The sequence below is a fragment of the Pristiophorus japonicus genome, chromosome 2 (assembly GCF_044704955.1).
Source record: "Pristiophorus japonicus isolate sPriJap1 chromosome 2, sPriJap1.hap1, whole genome shotgun sequence".
Classification (NCBI taxonomy): Eukaryota; Metazoa; Chordata; class Chondrichthyes; family Pristiophoridae; genus Pristiophorus; species Pristiophorus japonicus.
The window spans coordinates 12893514-12914174 of record NC_091978.1 but is presented as its reverse complement, the minus strand read 5'-3'; the positions used below and the strand labels follow the sequence as shown (position 1 = coordinate 12914174).

Here is a 20661-nt window from a genome sequence, read left to right as displayed (position 1 = left end):
AATACATTTAAGGCGGAGATAGGCAGATTTTTGAGCGATTAAGGGAATAAAGGGTCATGGGGAGCAGGCAGGGAAGTGGAGCTGAGTCCATGATCAGATCAGCCAAATGGCCTACTCCTGCTATTTCTTATGTTCTCACAGCTATAATTGTTTCTTTAATTAATACTGCGACACCCCTCTTTTTTTTACCCCCCCCCCGTCTGAAAACCCTGTAACCAGGAATGTTGACCTGCCATACGATATAGCTATTATTGAGACATTGTTGACCTGCCATTTCAGCAATGTCTCAATAATAGCTATAATATAGTACTCCCAAGTGTCTATCTGTGCTCTCAGCTCATCTGCCTTATGCCCTATACTCCTTGCCTTGAAGTATATACCATTTAATGGTGCCAAACTCCCTTGTTTTCTATTTTCCAGCCCTTGCTTCCTCTGAGGAAAAAAATCAGTCAGTGTTTATGCTCCTTATTGCTGGTAAATATGTGTGGACATGAGGACAGAATAGGACGTGATTGTGATGCCTCCTTCCCACATAGCCATTAAGAATGGCCACGTGAGTGAGGTACTAGAGGGTTGCTGGTGTCCTTTAAACTATATCCCAGTAGCAGTCAGTTCCTTAAACTGAAGCTATGGTAAATGATGAGGTGGGTAGGATACTGGCTGAGATAAAAAAAATAGGTAAAGAAGAGGTACATAAGAACATAAGAAATAGGAGCAGGAGTAGACCATACGGCCCCTCGAGCCTGCTCCGCCATCAATAAGATCATGGCTGATCCAATCATGGACTCTGATCCACTTCCCCGCCCGCTACCCATAACCCCTTATCCCTTTATCATTTAAGAAACTGTCTATTTCTGTCTTAAATTTATTCAGTGTGCCAGCTTTCACAGCTCTCTGAGGTGGCAAATTTCACAGATTTATAACCCTCAGAAGACATTTCTCCTCATTTCTGTTTTAAATGGGCGGCCCCTTATTCCAAGATCATGCCCTAGTCTCCCCCATCAGTGGAAACATCCTCGCTGCATCCAAGAGAGCCCCCTTATAATCTTATACATTTCGATAAGATCACCTCTCATTCTTCTGAATTCCAATGAGCAGAGACCCAACCTACTCAACCTTTCCTCATAAGTCAACCCCCTCATCCCTGGCATCAACCTAGTGAACCTTCTCTGAACTGCCTCCAAAGCAAGTATATCCTTTCGTAAATATGGAAACCAAAACTGCACGCAGTATTCCAGGTGTGGCCTCATCAATACCCTGTATAGCTGTAGCAAGACTTCCCTGCTTTTATACTCCATCCCCTTTGCAATAAAGGCCAAGATTCCATTGGCCTTCCTGATCACTTGCTGTACCTGCATATTATCTTTTGTGTTTCATGCACAAGTACCCCCAGGTCCCGCTGTATTGCGGCACTTTGCAATCTTTCTCCATTTAAATAATAACTTGCTCTTTGATTTTTTTCTACCTCACGCCATCTATACTCCAAATGCCAAATTTTTGCCCACTCACTTAGCCTGTCTATGTCCTTTTGCAGATTTTTTGTGTCCTCCTCACACATTGCTTTTCCTCCCATCTCTATCATCAGCAAACTTGGCTACATTACACTCAGTCCCTTCTTCCAAGTCGTTAAAATAGATTGTAAATAGTTGGGGGCCCAGCACTGATCCCTGAGGCACCCCACTAGTTACTGGTTGTGAACCAGAGAATTAACCATTTATCCCGACTCTCTGTTCTGTTAGTTAGCCAATCCTCATGTCGCCTCTGGTTCTTTTGCCAATCTCTTGAAATCTAGGCCTCTGGTTATCGATCCTTCAACTATTGGAAACAGTTTATTTACTCCAGCTAAACCCTTCATGATTATAAACACCTCTGCTCTAAGGAGAACAATCCCAGCTTCTCCAGTCTATCCACATAATTGTACTCCCTCATCCCTGGAACTGTTATAGTCATAGAAACATAGAAAATAGGTGCAGGAGCAGGCCATTCAGCCCTTCTAGCCTGCACCGCCATTCAATGAGTTCATGGCTGAACATGAAACTTCAGTACCCCCTTTCCTGCTTTCTCGCCATAACCCTTGATCCCCCGAGTAGTAAGGACTTCATCTAACTCCCTTTTGAATATATTTAGTGAATTGGCCTCAACTACTTTCTGTGGTAGAGAATTCCACAGGTTCACCACTCTCTGGGTGAAGAAGTTTCTCCTCATCTCGGTCCTAAATGGCTTACCCCTTATCCTCAGACTGACCCCTGGTTCTGGACTTCCCCAACATTGGGAACATTCTTCCTGCATCTAACCTGTCTAAACCCGTCAGAATTTTAAACGTTTCTATGAGGTCCCCTCTCATTCTTCTGAACTCCAGTGAATACAAGCCCAGTTGATCCAGTCTTTCTTGATAGGTCAGTCCCGCCATCCCGGGAATCAGTCTGGTGAATCTTCGCTGCACTCCCTCAATAGCAAGAATGTCCTTCCTCAAGTTAGGAGACCAAAACGGTACACAATACTCCAGGTGTGGCCTCACCAAGGCCCTGTACAACTGTAGCAACACCTCCCTGCCCCTGTATTCAAATCCCCTCGCTATGAAGGCCAACATGCCATTTGCTTTCTTAACCGCCTGCTGTACCTGCATGCTAACCTTCAATGACTGATGTACCATGACACCCAGGTCTCGTTGCACCTTCCCTTTTCCTAACCTGTCACCATTCAGATAATAGTCTGTCTCTCTGTTTTTACCACCAAAGTGGATGACCTCACATTTATCCACATTATACTTCATCTGCCATGCATTTGCCCACTCACCTAACCTATCCAAGTCACTCTGCAGCCTAATAGCATCCTCCTCGCAGCTCACACTGCCACCCAACTTAGTGTCATCCGCAAATTTGGAGATACTGCATTTAATCCCCTCCTCTAAATCATTAATGTACAATGTAAACAGCTGGGGCCCCAGCACAGAACCTTGCGGCACCCCACTAGTCACTGCCTGCCATTCTGAAAAGTACCCATTTACTCCTACTCTTTGCTTCCTGTCTGACAACCAGTTCTCAATCCACGTCAGCACACTACCCCCAATCCCATGTGCTTTAACTTTGCACATTAATCTCTTGTGTGGAACCTTGTCGAAAGCCTTCTGAAAGTCCAAATATACCACATCAACTGGTTCTCCTTTGTCCACTTTACTGGAAACATCCTCAAAAAATTCCAGAAGATTTGTCAAGCATGATTTCCCTTTCACAAATCCATGCTGACTTGGACTTATCATGTCACCATTTTCCAGATGCACTGCTATGACATCCTTAATAATTGATTCCATCATTTTACCCACTACTGAGGTCAGGCTGACTGGTCTATAATTCCCTGTTTTCTCTCTCCCTCCTTTTTTAAAAAGTGGGGTTACATTGGCTACCCTCCACTCCATAGGAACTGATCCAGAGTCAATGGAATGTTGAAAAATGACTGTCAATGCATCCGCTATTTCCAAGGCCACCTCCTTAAGTACTCTGGGATGCAGTCCATCAGGCCCTGGGGATTTATCGGTCTTCAATCCCATCAATTTCCCCAACACAATTTCCCGACTAATAAAGATTTCCCTCAGTTCCCCCCTCCTTACTAGACCCTCTGACCCCTTTTATATCCGGAAGGTTGTTTGTATCCTCCTTAGTGAATACCGAACCAAAGTACTTGTTCAATTGGTCTGCCATTTCTTTGTTCCCCGTTATGACTTCCCCTGATTCTGACTGCAGGGGACCTACATTTGTCTTTACTAACCTTTTTCTCTTTACATACCTAAAGAAACTTTTGCAATCCGCCTTAATGTTTCCTGCAAGCTTCTTCTCGTACTCCATTTTCCCTGCCCTAATCAAACCCTTTGTCCTCCTCTGCTGAGTTCTAAATTTCTCCCAGTCCCCAGGTTCGCTGCTATTTCTGGCCAATTTGTATGCCACTTCCTTGGCTTTAATACTATCCCTGATTTCCCTAGATAACCACGGTTGAGCCACCTTCCCTTTTTTATTTTTACGCCAGACAGGAATGTACAATTGTTGTAATTCATCCATGCGGTCTCTAAATGTCTGCCATTGCCCATCCACAGTCAACCCCCTAAGTATCATTCGCCAATCTATCCTAGCCAATTCACGCCTCATACCTTCAAAGTTAGCCTTCTTTAAGTTCTGGACCATGGTCTCTGAATTTACTGTTTCATTCTCCATCCTAATGCAGAATTCCACCATATTATGGTCACTCTTCCCCAAGGGGCCTCGCACAATGAGATTGCTAATTAATCCTCTCTCATTACACAACACCCAGTCTAAGATGGCCTCCCCCCTAGTTGGTTCCTCAACATATTGGTCTAGAAAACCATCCCTTATGCACTCCAGGAAATCCTCCTCCACCGTATTGCTTCCAGTTTGGCTAGCCCAATCTATGTGCATATTAAAATCACCCATTATAACTGCTACACCTTTATTGCATGCACCCCTAATTTCCTGTTTGATGCCCTCCCCAACATCCCTATTACTGTTTGGAGGTCTGTACACAACTCCAACTAACGTTTTTTGCCCTTTGGTGTTCTGCAGCTCTACCCATATAGATTCCACATCATCCAAGCTAATGTCTTTCCTAACTATTGCATTAATCTCCTCTTTAACCAACAATGCTACCCCACCTCCTTTTCCTTTTATTCTATCCTTCCTGAATGTTGAATACCCCTGGATGTTGAGTTCCCAGCCCTGATCATCCTGGAGCCACGTCTCCGTAATCCCAATCACATCATATTTGCACAATTAATTCATCCACCTTATTGCGGATACTCCTTGCATTAAGACACAAAGCCTTCAGGCTTGTTTTTTTAACACCCTTTTATTCTGTACCCTCTCCAAAGCCTGCACATCATTCCTAAAGTGTGGTGCCCAGAATTAGACACATTACTTCAACTGGGGCCTAACTAACGTTTTATATGGGTTTAATATGACTTCCGGACCTTTGTTCTCTATGCCTCGATTTATAAAGCCCAGGATCCCATACGCTTTATTAACTGCTTTATTAATCTGTCCTACGACCTTCAAAGATTTACACACAAGTATTGGCGGGTCGCTCTGATCTTGTATCCCCTTTTAAAAATTGTACCATTTCGGATGTAAGGTGTCTCTTCATTCTTCCTACCAAAATGCATCACCTCTCACTTCTTTGCGTTGAATTTCATTTGCCAAGTTCCACCTATTCCACCAGCCTGTCTGTCTGTCTTGAAGTCTATTACCATCTTTCTCACTGTTTACTACACTTCCAAGTTTTGTCTTGTCTGCAAATTTTGAAATTATGCCCTGTGCCCTCAAGTCCAAGTCATTAATGTCCATCAAAAACAGCAGTGGTCCTGGTGCTGAATCTTGGGGAATGCCACTGTATACCTCCCTCCAGTCCAAAAAACAGCCATTCAACACGACTCTATTGACGATCTAGGATAGCTCTCTATATTTTTGTGTGAAAATCTGATTTCTGTTAATGGCACTTGTGTTAACTATATGAATTTGCTGATCCATAGGTGAGAGTTAAACCATTGGTTATTTAGACTGAGTAAATCCAGCATTTATAGTTTTGTTATAAAAGCTTTAGTACTTGGGGTTTAATCGGTTTAGTCATGAAGTTCACGTCACTTGGCAAAACTTTAATTTGACATTGAGCTGTTGAAAAGCATTTGTCATTATTATTTATACATCCAGCTGAAGAACTGTGCCAATACATGTATGTAAGTTTGTGAAGTGAGTGTCTTCTATTTTAAGGTCATGTCAAAACTTTAACGTTCAGGAAGTAGTACTCTTTGTACAAGGTAGCCAAGCAGGTTTTACATATACCTCACCGACCTGGACCAGGCATGGCAAAGCCCAGGTCAGTGATTGGAGCATGGGCAGATGCTGCAGGAGCGGCGAGATCAGGGCGAAGGAGCAGCGAGAGACTGGGGGGGATGTGATCGGAGCCCACGGGAGGCATGAGTTTAGGGCGAGGGGCCCAGGGGCAGCACGGGTCAGCCCACATTGCGATATGTGTGCGCACTAGGTCCGTGCAGCAGAGCAGGTCTCCAGTCGTCTTGGTTAACCCTTGCCACTGGACCAAGACCTAGCTCTGTCAAGCCCATGTGGTGGCTGATGTGCAACGGCCACCACACGTTTTTAAAAAAAAAAAAATGCACGCCCAGGTATCTTCCACCCTTGAGCATGTAGTTCGGGTTCTTCATTCAAAACACCTGTGAACTCATCCTTTTTTTTGGCATGGAAGCAAGTCATCCTCATTTTGAGGGACCGCCTATGATGATGATGATGATGATCACTGACAGGTACTGACCCATCGAGTTCCCCCTGTCCCATCACTGGATACTGACCCATCGAGTTCCCCTGTCCCATCACTGGATATTGACCCATGGAGCTCCCCCTGGCCCATCACTGGATATTGACCCATAGATTTCCTCCTGTCCCATCACTGGTTACTGACCCATAGAGTTCCCCCTGTCCCATCACTGGATAGTCACCCATAGAGTTCCCCCTGTCCCATCACTGGATACTGACCCAGAGAGTTCCTCTTGTCCCATCACTGGATACTGTCCCATTATTGATAGATGCTGACCCATAGAGTTCCTACTGATCTATCAAATTGCCGCGTCGCATCACTGATTGGGTACTCATTAAGTTGAAAAGGCAGTTTGGATTGAACTAGTTTATGCAGAGGGTGATGAATGTAAGGCACAGACTGTCAAGGCATTGGGGACTGATTCAGCAAATTCGAGAGAGAGTTGGATATGTACATGGAGAAATATTTGGTCAAGGGGGTTCGTAGGGTATAATATTTCCTAATTACTGGGACCTGTCCGTTACCTTCCTGTCATCATCAATCATTCAATCATAGAAACTTACAGTACACAAGGAGGCCATTCAGCCCATTGTGTCTCTGCTGGTTCTTTGAAAGAGCTGTCGTGCCTAGCCCCACACCCCTGCTTTTTGTGACTAATCCTGCAAGTTCCTCATCCACAAGTATCTGTCCAACTACCTTTTCAAAAAAAAAAACCTTTAAGGAATCTGCTTCTACCGCCTATTCCGGTAGAGTGTTTGATTTTTTTGCTAATTATTTTAAATCTATGATCTCTGGTTATTGACCCACTTGCCAGGGGGAATAGATTTTCTCTATCTACTCTGGTACCATCCTGGTAAATGTCCTCTGTACCCTTTCTAAGACCTTTAGATCTCTCCTGAAATATGCCCAGAATTGTTCACAATACTCCAGCTGAGGCCTAACCCATATGCTTTTTTAACCACCTTATCAACTTGCCCCGCCATCTTTAAGGATTTGTGTATATGGACACCAAGGTGTGCCTGCTCATTTAAACTTGTCAAAATTGAGCCTTTTATAGTATACTGTCTTTCCATATTAGTCCTCCCAAAGTGCACCAATTTACACTTCTCTGCATTGAACACCATCTGCCATGCATCTTCCGATTTAATTATCCTGTCTTTGTCACCATGAAGATGAAGTATAATGTGGATAAATGTGAGGTTATCCACTTTGGTGGTAAAAACAGAGAGACAGACTATTATCTGAATGGTGACAGATTAGGAAAAGGGGAGGTGCAAAGAGACCTGGGTGTCATGGTACATCAGTCATTGAAGGTTGGCATGCAGGTACAGCAGGCGGTTAAGAAAGCAAATGGCATGTTGGCCTTCATAGCGAGGGGATTTGAGTACAGGGGCAGGGAGGTGTTGCTACAATTGTACAGGGCCTTGGTGAGGCCACACCTGGAGTATTGTGTAGAGTTTTGGTCTCCTAACCTGAGGAAGGACATTCTTGCTATTGAGGGAGTGCAGTGAAGGTTCACCAGACTGATTCCCGGGATGGCGGGACTGACCTATCAAGAAAGACTGGATCAACTGGGCTTGTATTCACGAGTTCAGAAGAATGAGAGGGGACCTCATAGAAACGTTTAAAATTCTGACGGGGTTAGACAGGTTAGATGCAGGAAGAATGTTCCCAATGTTGGGGAAGTCCAGAACCAGGGGTCACAGTCTAAGGATAAGGGAGAAGCCATTTAGGACCGAGATGAGGAGGAATTTCTTCACCCAGAGAGTGGTGAACCTGTGGAATTCTCTACCACAGAAAGTTGTTGAGGCCAATTCACTAAATATATTGAAAAAGGAGTTAGATGAAGTCCTTACTACTAGGGGGATCAAGGGGTATGGTGAGAAAGCAGGAATGGGGTACTGAAGTTGCATGTTCAGCCATGAACTCATTGAATGGCGGTGCAGGCTAGAAGGGCCGAATGGCCTACTCCTGCACCTATTTTCTATGTTTCTATAACTATCCTCGTCATTATCTGCTACGTTGCAAATTTCATATCATCTGCAAACTTTGTAATGCTGCTCCCTACACCCAAGCTAAGGTTGTTTATAAAAACTGAAGAGAGTAATGGACCCAAAACTGACCCTTGGGGAACACAAGTGTAAAACACCTCCCAGTCTGAAAACCTTTCATCCACCACCACCCTCTGCATCCTGTCACTGAGCCATACCCCCTAAATTTCACAGGCTTCCATTTTCTTTACAAGCTTCCTGTGTGGCACTTTTATCAACTGCCTTCCGAAAGTCCATATATACACCATCTAGTGCAGCACCTTCAACAACCTTTTCTGTTACCTCATGTTCCTGTAAAGCTCCTCTTCTCCCATTACTGACACGCACTGAGCCACAGATTTCCTTCCTGAGTTTCAGTTCTATTTTTGTTGCTTTGATTTTGTAGTACTTATTACCAAACTGAGACTGACTAAGGAGTGTGAAATAGTGTCGCTTTAGTACTTCAAAACAAAGTCCAGAAAACATCCATTTCAGGTGGTCCATACGAGTGAAGTTAACCAGGTTAAAATATCCATCAGTGCACTTGCACTTCATTAAAATGGGACCTTTATCAGAGTAATTCTCTTTTTACCACCCTGAGCCCCCCTCCACAGTATCTAGTAAGCAAATAAATTCTATTTGACACAAGAATCTAAACAGTGAACTTCCACAAATCTCAATTAGGTAGGCAAGGTGTTTCCCCAATAAAACACATTGTGTTGGGATTGCACGGAGGAGATCTGAGATGGGACCTCTATTAGTGCAGAATTTCCAGCACTCAACCATGTCCGTATTGGTGATGAAGGGAAATGCGACAGTCGGCATTGTGGTCCCCAGCTACCACAGAGGGGAGGGAAGAGAAAATCAACCTGGGTTGTTTTCCGTGCTCATTATCCAATAACCGCCTGTGGGCATTGAGTGGGAGAATGAATATGATGCCTACCAACATTCACTAGCGCAGCTTACAGATGAAGAATGGCCAAGTGGGTGAGTTACCAGAGGGCTGTCCAATTGTTTCTCAATAGAGACTAGGGTTTTTGCCTCCACTATGTTACTAAGAAATCTATAAGGAATGATTACTGTTCGTGTGAAGAGCTTCTTGTCATCAGTCCTAAATTTACCTTTTTTTACCCTTGGCCTATTTTATCGGTATAGTTTGAAACAGTGATCACTATCTAATACACCTCTACAATGTCACCACTCAGTCATATCTTTGCAAGACTGAAAAAGCTCACGTTTCTCCAGTCAGATACGGTAACATAGTAGTTATATCACTGGACGAGTAATCCAGAGGCCTGGACTAACGATCCAGATACCTGAGTTCAAATCCCACCACGGTAGCTGGTGGAATTTAAATTCAATTAAAATGTCCACAGGTCCCTGAAGGTAGCAGATAAGGTGGTTAGGAAGGCATATGGAATACTTGCCTTTATTAGCCAAGGCATAGAATACAAGAGCAGGGAGGTTATGCTTGAACTGTATAAAACACTGGTTAGGCCACAGCTACAGTACTGGACACCACATTACAGGAAAGATGTGCTTGAACTAGAGAGGATACAGATGAGATTTATGAGGATGTTACCTGGATTGGTGAATTTTAGCTATGAGGACAGATTGGATAGGCTGGGTTTGTTTTCTTTGGAACAGAGGAGGCTGAGGGGAGACCTTATTGAGGTATATAAAATTATGAGGGGCCTAGATGGAGTGGATAGGAAGGACTTATTTCCCTTAGCAGAGGGGTCAACAACCAGGGGGCATAGATTTAAAATAATTGGTTGGAGGTTTTGAGGGGAAATGTTTTCACCCAGAGAGCGGTGGGGGTATGGAACTTACTGCCTGAAAGGGTGGTAGAGGCACAAACCCTTACCACTTTTTCAAAAGTACTTGGATGCGCACTTGAAGTGCTGTAACCTACAGGGCTACGGACCAAGAGCTGGAAAATGGAATTCAGCTGGATAGCTCTTTGTCGGCCGAAATGACCTCCTTCTAAATTTCTGTGATTTCTATGAATAAATTAATTTGGAATAAAACACTAGTATCAGGTGACCATGAAACTACCAGATTGTCGTTAAAAACCCAACTCGTTCACTAATGTCCTTTAGGGAAGGAAATCTGCCATCCTTACTTGGTCTGGCCTACATATGACTCCAGACCCACAGCAATGTGGTTGACTCTTAACTGTCCTCTGAACAAGCCTAGCAAGCCACTCAGTTATATAAGGTGGCTCATCACCACCTCTTCGAGGGCAATAATTGCTGGTAACCCCCCCCCACATCCTGTGAGTGAAAACATTTTTTTTAAGGTTCCTTACTCAACTACCCTGTAGTAAGGATCATCATCCATCGTAGGCAGTTCCTCGGAGTCGAGGATGACATGCTTCCGCTCTAAAGGTGAGTTCTCAGGTCACTAAGGAGTCCAATGCGGGATTCTGTAGCAGGTGGGGTCGACAGTTGAAGGAAAAGGGTGGGTAGGGAGCCTGGGTTGACACACGCTCCTTCCGCTGTCTACTCTTGACCTGCTTGTTTTTGGCGATGGGACTTGAGGTGCTCAGCAGCCTCCTTGGTTGCTCTTCCTCCACTTTGGGCAGTCGTGGGCCAGGGATTCCCAGGAGTTGGTGGGGATGTTGCCCTTTATCAAGGAGGCTTTGAGGGTGTCCTTCAAGTGTTTCTTCTGCCCACCTGGGGCTTGCTTGCCGTGTTGAAGCTCCGCATCGAGAGCATGCTTTCGTGTCGGGCATGCGGACAATGTGGCCCACCCAACGGAGCTGATCGAGTGTGGTCAGTGCTTCAATGCTGGGGATGTTGGCCGATCGAGAACACTGACGGTGCGTCTATCCTGCCAATGGATTTGCAGGATCTTGCGGAGGCAGCGCTGGTGGTACTTCTCCAGCGTTTTGAGGTGTCTGCTGTATATAGTCCACATCTCGGAGACATATAGGAGGGCGGGTGTCACTACTGCCCTGTAGACCATAAGCTTGGTGCCGGATTTGAGGTCATGGTCATCAAAAAAAAACACTTCCTCAGGCAACCAAAGGTTGTGCTGGCGCACTGAAGGTGGTGTTGGACCTCGTCGTCAATGTCTGCTCTTGCTGACAGTAGGCTCCCGAGGTATGGAAAATGGTCCACGTTGTCCAAGGCCTCGTCGTGGATTTTGATAATTGGGAAGCAGTGCTGTGTGGCTGGGGTAAGATTATGGGAGAGGACCTTTGTCTTACGAATGTTTAGTGTAAGGTCCATGCTCTCATACACCTCGGTGAAGGCTTGGAGTTCAGCCTCTGCGCAGACGCGAGTGTCGTCTGCGTACTGTAGTTCAATGACAGAGGATGGGACGACCTTGGATCTGGCCTGGAGGCGGCGGAGTTTGAACAGATTCCCATTTGTTCTATAATTTAACTCCACTCCAGCGGGGGGGCTTGCTAAGGGTGAGATGTAGCATTGCAGCAAGGAAGATCGAAAGAGCATTGATATGATGACGCAGCCTTGCTTGACCCCGGTCCAGACGTGGATTGGGTCTGTGGTGGATCCATTGGTCAGGGTTATGGCTTGCATGTCATCGTAGAGCAGACTGAGGATGATGACAAAGTTTTGAGGGCAGCCGAAACGGAGGAGGACGCTCCATAATCCCTCACGGTTGACTGTGTCAAAGGCCTTTGTGAGGTCAAAGGCGGCCATGTACAAGGGTTGGTGCTGTTCCCTGCATTTCTCTTGCAGTTGTCTTTCAGTGAAGATCATGTCCATTGTACCCCTTAGTGGACAGAATCAGCATTGCGACTCTGGGAGGAGCTCTTCAGCCATGGGGAGAAGACAGTTGAGGAGGATTCTTGCGATGACCTTCCCTGTGGCCGACAGCAGGGCGATTACTCTGTAGTTGGCGCAGTCGGATGTCTCCCCTTTTTTTGAAGATGGTCACGATTACGGCGTCCCTGAGATCTCCAGGCATGGTCTCCTCCTTTCAGATGAGAGTAATGGGGTTATGCATTCATGTCAATAGTGCTTCTCCGCCATGCTTTAGTGCTTCGGCAGGAATTCCATCTGCTCTTGTTGCCTTGTTAGTCTTCAGTAAGGATCAGTCTAGTGGCTCTTTTCCCGCAGGATGTGAATCTCAGTGAATCCTTGCATCTCGAGCAGAATTCAAGGTGTGGCCTCCACAGAATACTGCACTTTAAACATGACTTTCCTCCATCTTGTACTCTACCGTTTAGGCTCTTATAGTTCAGCAATCTGTTTGCTTACATAATATAATTGAATAACATATTCAATTTTCTTTGGTTCCGTTGCAGTGATTGCACATGTCGATGCCTCGATCTCTGAACTCCACTCTTGGCTGTATCAACACAATTCACTCACTGTATTTAGTGTCTACGTGTCGTATTTTATGTTGGTGCTGATGTGGGGCGTGTTTCTACTTTAACATCATTATCGTTGTTTGCAGGTAATTGGAGAACTGTGGGTCTGGGGACAGACGCTGAAGCAGGCCAAATGAGGGATGCCCGAAAGCTGCCGATGAGTTGTTATGACGGATCGTTTACTGTTTCGGAGAAATCGGTGGTGTGTGTTTTTCCTAAAAGATTTTTATTTTCTTGTCAGTTACTCTGCTAAGCGTATTTTGTTTCGAGCTGACAGCCTGGAAATACCACAATGTTTCTACGTTGAGAAGTCTGTTGCCAGCCATAGTGTAGGGCCCAGTAGGTGGAAAGCCAGCGCAAACATTGCCTCGCTAGAGCCCATTAGCAACAACTTAAAATAAAAACCAAAAAAAACACTGCAAATGTACATCAGGTGCGTCAGCATGTATAAAAAGATAGATTAACATTCCAGACTTTTTAACAGAACTGAGGAAGGATCTACACCCAAACCATTAACATCTGTCTTCTCTCCCATAGATGCTGACGGACCTGTTGTGTATTTTCAGCATTTTTGTTGCAGATGTCTAACATATGCAGTTTAGTTTATTTTTAATCTCATTGATTGTCATTCAGCCCATACACGCCATACAACCAAAAAAATTCAAAGTAACACTGATTTTTCTTTTTACTTCAAATATTCAGAACTCCATAAGCCCTTCAGAAGTTTTCTCCTCCTGATAATTATAACTCCGTACACATTCGCTCGGTTGGGTAATGTCTCACCCAGTGTGGTGTAGAAAGGCATGTCCCGAGGTCTGTGTCGGCTCGGCTGATGTTTGGTGGGTTGCAACAAATGGTCCCTTGAACCTCGGGGTCAAGGGGGGGAAATCGGCCAAAATTTCTGCTCCTGGTTGGCTACCGCTGAAAACTGCGGATGAGTTTTTCAAATGGATCATTTACTGTCTGAGTAATTGGTGGAGCTTTCTTTTTCCTAAAGCGATTTATTTTCTTGTCTGGTCTTCTGTTAAGCATAATTTGTTTTGAGGTGACAGCCTGCAAACACCAATGTTTTTGCTTCAGGAAGTCTGTTGCCAGTGATGGCTAGGTGAAAAACCAGCGCATTCCTTTCTCAACATTGCCTTGGTAGAAGTTGTGAATGGCACCATTTAAATGCAAGTCCCTCTCACTCCCTTCATCCCATGCCCGTGCTGCACAATGCATGCGGGTGGCCGTTGAGTGAAGACTGGATCAGCTTGGGATTTGATGCAATGGAATAGCCTGCCAATACTCATTGACAGACTCACGTGAAGAAATGGCCGCTTGGGCAGGGCAGTGGGAGGACCAGTGCTTTCAGGAGAGTAAGGTACTGAAAATTGAAATGGAAAGGATGATCTTAATCAGTCAAGAGCACTCGTTCCTGCTGTCTGGAATATTTGTCTCCGCATTTTGGATTGCACCACTTTAAATTTCTTTCCCTCTCTCATTCTGCCACTTTTCTCCCCTCTTTCTTTCCCTCCCACTCTCTTCTCTCTGAAGACAATAATTCATGGTTGGAAGATATTGTTCCATAGGCACTGGAAGCCCTCCATTGCTTGGTCCAAGTGGCCATTCTTTATATTTGTGTCTGGATGGTGTCTGTTGGTGGCTGTTCAACGGTAGGGGGCATCATTATGGAGTCCGATCACTTTCCCCCGCCCCGTCCCCGTCCTAAGCTGAGCTTTACGTATGGGCTCATTTTTGGCCATGGGTCATTGAATGTTGGTGAGGAGCAGGAACCCACTCCCTAACCCAGGGGACAGAAGCTGATTATAAGAGCTCCTATTATCATCCAGCTCAGATCAGTTAACCCGGCACAGGCCAGGGGATTGAATCCTAGAACATCGCAGTCTATACCTGAGCAACTCCATACCAATTGAACCAGTGAAGCGTTTCTTTTGATTCAATTAGAAGTGGGTTTTTCTCAACTTTGTCTCGGAGCAAGGGAAATGTTAAGGATACTGCACCTTTAATAGTTTGGAGACGGCATGTGTGGCATCTTAATGCCCGCACAAAGGCTAGCTAAGCTTGTCTGATTACCGTGCTTTTACTTGGCAAATCCTCTTGCTTTATTGAGAATAATTACTTCAAATTAGCAAAAAGAGAAGGCAATGATCAAATTACCAGACAGCACCTTGAAAGGTTTTGATATGGAAGAACGTTACACAGTGCGGAATGTGACCAGAGAGATTGAAATGTTTCAAAGCGTAACAGTGGAAATAAATGAGAACCGAGGCAATCCAGTTTCAGACCACAAAGGGCGACCAAAGTCTATCTCTGTCCTTTCCATTTGCAGTATTATTTTTTTAGTGTATTGGGACATAACTCAAATCTGTGTATTAAACTGTTTTACCTCTCTTCAGATTCTGGCTGGCCTGTTTGTATTTCCAGCGTCTCCTTGGCTTTTTATTTTATTTCAAACGTGCAGTTTTTCCATTTTTATTTATGTGGACGCTGAGCAGTTTTCGCACCACAGAAGCTTTGTATACTGACCATTGTGCTTAAGTGAAATGCAGATGATAGCGATGAAGTAACCATAGTAATGTCAAGAGGGCATTGCAACTGCTAAGAATCCATCCTGTAATATACTTCTACTGACAAGAGACCCCCGTCCGCTCTCTGAGATGGAAGTAATAGATCCCATGGCACTATTTCGAAGAAGAGCAGGAGAGTCCTGGCCAACGTTCCCGCCAAGCCATGTGGCCACGCAACATTCTAGAGGTCCCGCACAGGCCACTCACCGGCTTTGAGGTGGAAAAAAACATGCCTGTGCGAAAATTTGAATGGGCCAATAAAAGACATGAAAAGAAAATGAGAGGGAACATTGGTCCTGACCAATATTTATTCCTCAACCAACATCACTGAAACAGGTTATCTGGTCATTTATCTCATTGCTGTCTATGGGACCTTGCTGTGCGAAATTTAGTTTCCACGTTTGCTAGCATCACCAAAGTAACTGCATTTCAAAAGTACTTCATTGGCTGAAAAGCGATTTGGGACGTCCTGAGCTAGTGAAAGGCGCTTTGGAAATGCAAATTCATTCAGCCAGCGGGATAGTGAAACTCTCTAGAATCATCAGTTGCCCGATCCTTCCGTCTGCTACCTCCACATTGCAATAATCTACTCTAAACCCATTTTTTTGCTCTTGGGTCCCCCATCTTCAAATGTCTATCTGCGGTAGCTACTTATGCTAATGAATTTCAAATTCTAATATCTCCCTGTGCATGGAAAACCTATCTTGGAACTGCTTTCTTTATGATCTGTATAATTCTATGGTGCAGTAGGTTACCGCACCGTCTTTTCACTTCTGGAACCAGCCTGACTGATGGGAGGAAAGAGTACTTTCGCAGTTTGCTGGAAAGCTTCCAAGTGAAGTCTCAGCCAAATCCCAGTGACTGCACATAGCATGCCAATAATTCGGCACAAGATTTTGGCACTTGCGAGTCAAGAGGCCACAATGATATCTGGTGATGGGATTGGTTTCATTTTTTTTCTCCTCTCTCGCTCTCGCTCTCGCTCTCTCTCTCTCTCTCTCTCTCTCTCTCTCTCTCTCTCTCTTTCCTCCCCTCCCCCCGGCATCTTGAAGGCATTGACCTCCCTGCTTCCCAGCAACAATCGCCATGACTACGATCCAGGAGCAGGAAGATGTATTTCCCCCCCCCACCCCCCCCCCCCCCCCCCCCACCCTTCCTAATATAAGATGCGGGAGACTTGTTCCCATAATGTTTAAAGCTCATCACTAGGAATGTTCCATCATTCTGTTAGATCATGGCTGAAGTGGTGAGAAGGAGGACCTCGAGGTAAATCTCCCGGCAGTTTTCCCGCATAGAAGAGATCATGCAGCATAGAAGGAAACCATTCAGCCCACCGTGCCTCTGCTGCCTCTTTGAGCCATTTGTCCCACTCCTCTGCTCTTTCCCCAGATCCCTCATAAGAGATGCCGCTCAAAGAACAGTAGCTCTATTTTTGTTCATTCAGAAAGACATTACAGTTCCTCCCCTTTCTCTCAATCACAACATCCAACTTTTTTAATTGATGCCCGGCTTTTTGTCTCCGCTGCGCTACTCTTGGTTTATTCATTGCGTTGGTCACTCTTTCTGTGAAGAACTTCCTACTACCAGTTCTAAATTTGCTTATCATCAGTTTGAATTCGTTGCCCATTATCCTCCTGTCAAGGTTCAGTGTGAAGTGTGTTTCATATCCTTTTTAAAATCACTCACAGTCTGAAGTGTCGTCATGGTTTTATTGCCACCACACTCTCTACTGAGTCAGAAAGAAAGAACTTGCATTTATATTGCGCCTTTCATAACCGCAGGACCTCCCCCAAGCGCTTTACAGCCAATGAAGTACTTTTTGAATTGTAGTCACAGTTGTAAAGTAGGAAACACATCAACCAATTTAAACACAGCAAGCTCCCACAAACAGCAATGTGATAATGACCAGATAATCTGTTTTAGAGATGTTAATTGAGGGATAAGTAATTGGCCAGGACACTGGGGGAGGGGACCTCCTCTACTCTTCTATGTCCTATCTGAGAGAGCAGACGGGGTCTCGGTTTGCAGAAGAAATAGAAACCATTTGGCCCCTCGAGCTTACTCCACAATTCAATAAGACCATGGCTGATCTGGTCTTGACTTCAAGCCCATTCCCTGCCCGCTTCCCATAACCCTTGACACCCATGTAGTTCAAAAATCTGCCTATCTTGACCTTAAATATATTCAATGACCCAGCCTCCATGGTTTAACATCTCCACGGCACCTCCAACAGTGCAACACTCCTTCAGTACTGCACTGAATTATCGGTCTAGATTTTTGTGCTCAAGCCTCTGGCGTGGGAGGAGGTCATGGGTCCAAGCCCCACTGTCGACATGAGGGGCAGGGAAAGACCACCTGTCCCATCCAAGCCAGTGCCATAATCCAGGCTGGTACATCAGTGTAGTCACTGACTCAGTGCTGCATTGTCAGGCATGCCATTTTTCAGCTGAGACATTAAACCGAGACAGGGTAGATGATACGAAAGAAAAGAGAGGTCGACTAAAGAAAAGAGAGGTCTCCCAAAGTCCTGACCAACTAACCATCAAATACTTAATTGACTGTGAAGCTCTTTGGGACATCCTGAGGCCATGAAAAGCACTTCATGCAAGTCTTTCTTTCCTAAAGGAGGGGAAGTATGCAACAATAACGGTCAGAAATCTGGTATGCTGACTTGTGATTTAAAAAACAGTTTACTAGATTGAGTTGAAAAAGCTGAAAAGAAGCGATAAAGTGCTTGATATACAAAGATCAAATCAGTTAGTTGGTGAAAAGACATTAGAAAGACAAAATTGGGTTACAGAAAGGTCCATAATAAAGGGGTGTGAAGTGAAAATGTTTGGGATCATTTTTAACCTGTTGTGCTGCCGCTATCCCCTTCGCTTTTCAGAGTTATACCCAACACTTTAATCTGCCTTTTCTCTTTAGAGGTGCGGTCGGACCTACTGTGTATCGTCTGTTTTTATTTCAGGTTTTCTTTTGAATGTCTGTTCACTAACATTTACTCGTGCCCATAATTTTAATGTCTTATGTTTGTTGGTGGTTAAAGGGGGGGATGGGGGTGGGGTTTAAAAAAAAAATATATAGGTGACCGCTGGAAGTCTGAAATCAAAACAGAAATAAAACGCAGTGGGTCAGTCAGCGTCTGAAAGGGAAGCAATAAGAAAATGGTTGGTAACGCTCATCAGGTCAGCATCGGTGGAGAGAGCAGGCAGTCTGCAGTGTATACCCTTCATCAGAATATGAAAGATTGGTTAACAGTCAAGGTAGGAACCTACCTCGGGACTCTTGTGCAGAATGTTAGGGTGCTTTCAATTGTGGAGTAGAACTGCCGTGATGTACCGTGTTTTATACTCAATGGTGTCGCTTTGCCACTCTCTCATCAATGCACTATCCATTGTCTCCTGGCAACACCATCCCACCTGTACAGATGATTTTGTATTAAATAAGTGAAGGCTCACCAGTTAACTGGAGCCACTCAACCCTCCGTCCACCAATTGTTAATTTCTAAACAAAGATTACTGTGAAGCAAATGGGAGACCCAACTACTACACACGGGGCCCAAGAGGATATGGTTCACTGATACTGCCAGGCGTCACCTCTAAATGGTTTACCCTGCTGCACTGCACCATATTTGAACGCAAGGTATCTCTGTATATGGGATAACAAGTTTTATTCTTGTGTTTGATTCTCTGAATAAAGAATTGACTGGTTGACTATAATGTGTCATTTTCTGTCTATTCAATTGAACACCTGGATGTCTCTACCACTCGTCGGGTCGAACTTGTCAAAGACATCACACCTGCAATTGTTGCACCTTGGCTGCATATCTGAGAGTCAAATATGTAATTGGCTAAAATAATCACTTTGTGTGTTATGTCAAAGAAACAAAGGCCTGCATTTATATAGCGTCTTTCTCAACCTCGGGACGCCCAAAAGCACTTTACCGCTGATGAAGTACTTTGGAAGTGCAGTCACTGTTGTAACTCGTGTATGTCCCCTATTTGAATTGCTCCTTCATTGGTGCCCATATTTTCAGCTGCCTGGGCCCGAAACTCAGAAATTCCCTCCCTAAACCTCTCAACATTTCTCTTCTCCTTTAAGACGCTTCTTAAAAACTATCTCGTTGACCAAGCATTTTGCCATCTGTCCTACTATATGCTTATAGAAACATAGAATTTTACAGTGCAGAAGGAGGCCATTTCAGCCCCTCGTGTCCACGCCGGCCGACAAAGAGCCACACGTCCCTCGGTCAGTAGCCCTGATGGTTACCTGTCTGCCATTGTTCATAGGTTTAGATGTAAAGAGCTTCCGGCCCAACTAGTCCGCCCCACACAACTGCAATACACCATGTACCGCAACATTTTACACTCTGCCCTACCAGGAGCCATGCGATCTTCTGGGAGAAGCAAAAAAACAGATAAAGAACATAACATAAGAATTAGGAGCAGGAGTAGGCCATCCAGCCCCTCTCGCCTGCTCCGCCATTCAACAAGATCATGGCTGATCTGGCAGTGGACTCAGCTCCACTTACCTGCCCGTTCCCCGTAACCCTTAATTCCCTTATTGGTTAAAAATCTATCTATCTGTGATTTGAATACATTCAATGAGCTAGCCTCAACTGCTTCCTTGGGTAGAGAATTCCACAGATTCATAACCCTCTGGGAGAAGAAATTCCTTCTCAACTCGGTTTTAAATTGGCTCCCCCATATTTTGAGGCTATGCCCCCGAGTTCTAGTCTCCCCGACCAGTGGAAACAACCTCTCTGCCTCCATCTTGTCTATCTCTTTCATTATTTTAAATGTTTCTATAAGATCACCCCTCATCCTTCTGAACTCCAACGAGTAAAGACCCAGTCTGCTCAATCTAACAAGGTAACCCCCTCATCTGCGGAATCAGCCTAGTGGATCGTCTCTGTACCCCCTCCAAAGCTAGTATATCCTTAAGTAAGGTGACCAAAACTGTACGCAGTACTCCAGGTGCGGCCTCACCAATACCCTGTACAGTTGCAGCAGGACTTCCCTGCTTTTGTACTCCATCCCTCTTGCAATGAAGGCCAACATTCCATTTGCCTTCCTGACTACCTGCTGCACCTGCGCACTAACTTTTTGGGATTCATGCACAAGGACCCCCAGGTCCCTCTGTACCGCAGCATGTTGTAATTTCTCCCCATTCAAATAATATTCCCTTTTACTGTATTTTTTTCCCAAGGTGGATGACCTCACATTTTCCGACATTGTATTCCATCTGCCAAACCTTAGCCCATTCGCTTAACCTATCCAAATCTCTTTGCAGCCTCTCTGTGTCCTCTTCACAACCCGCTTTCCCACTAATCTTTGTGTCATCTGCAAATTTTGATACACTACACTCTGTCCCCTCTTCCAGG

The 20661-nt window shown here is 44.8% G+C and overlaps 1 protein-coding gene across 1 annotated transcript in view; it reads left to right on the top strand.

The window, feature by feature from the left end:
* The window catches only part of npm1b (nucleophosmin 1b), a 133647-nt gene extending 114650 nt beyond the window's left edge, over positions 1-18997 (top strand). Inside the window, exon 10 of the mRNA XM_070866786.1 lies at positions 12795-18997. Coding sequence (XP_070722887.1) covers positions 12795-12845 — 51 coding nt within the window. The 3' untranslated portion in view covers positions 12846-18997. The remainder of the gene's footprint in view (positions 1-12794) is intronic.
* Positions 18998-20661: the final 1664 nt, after the last annotated feature.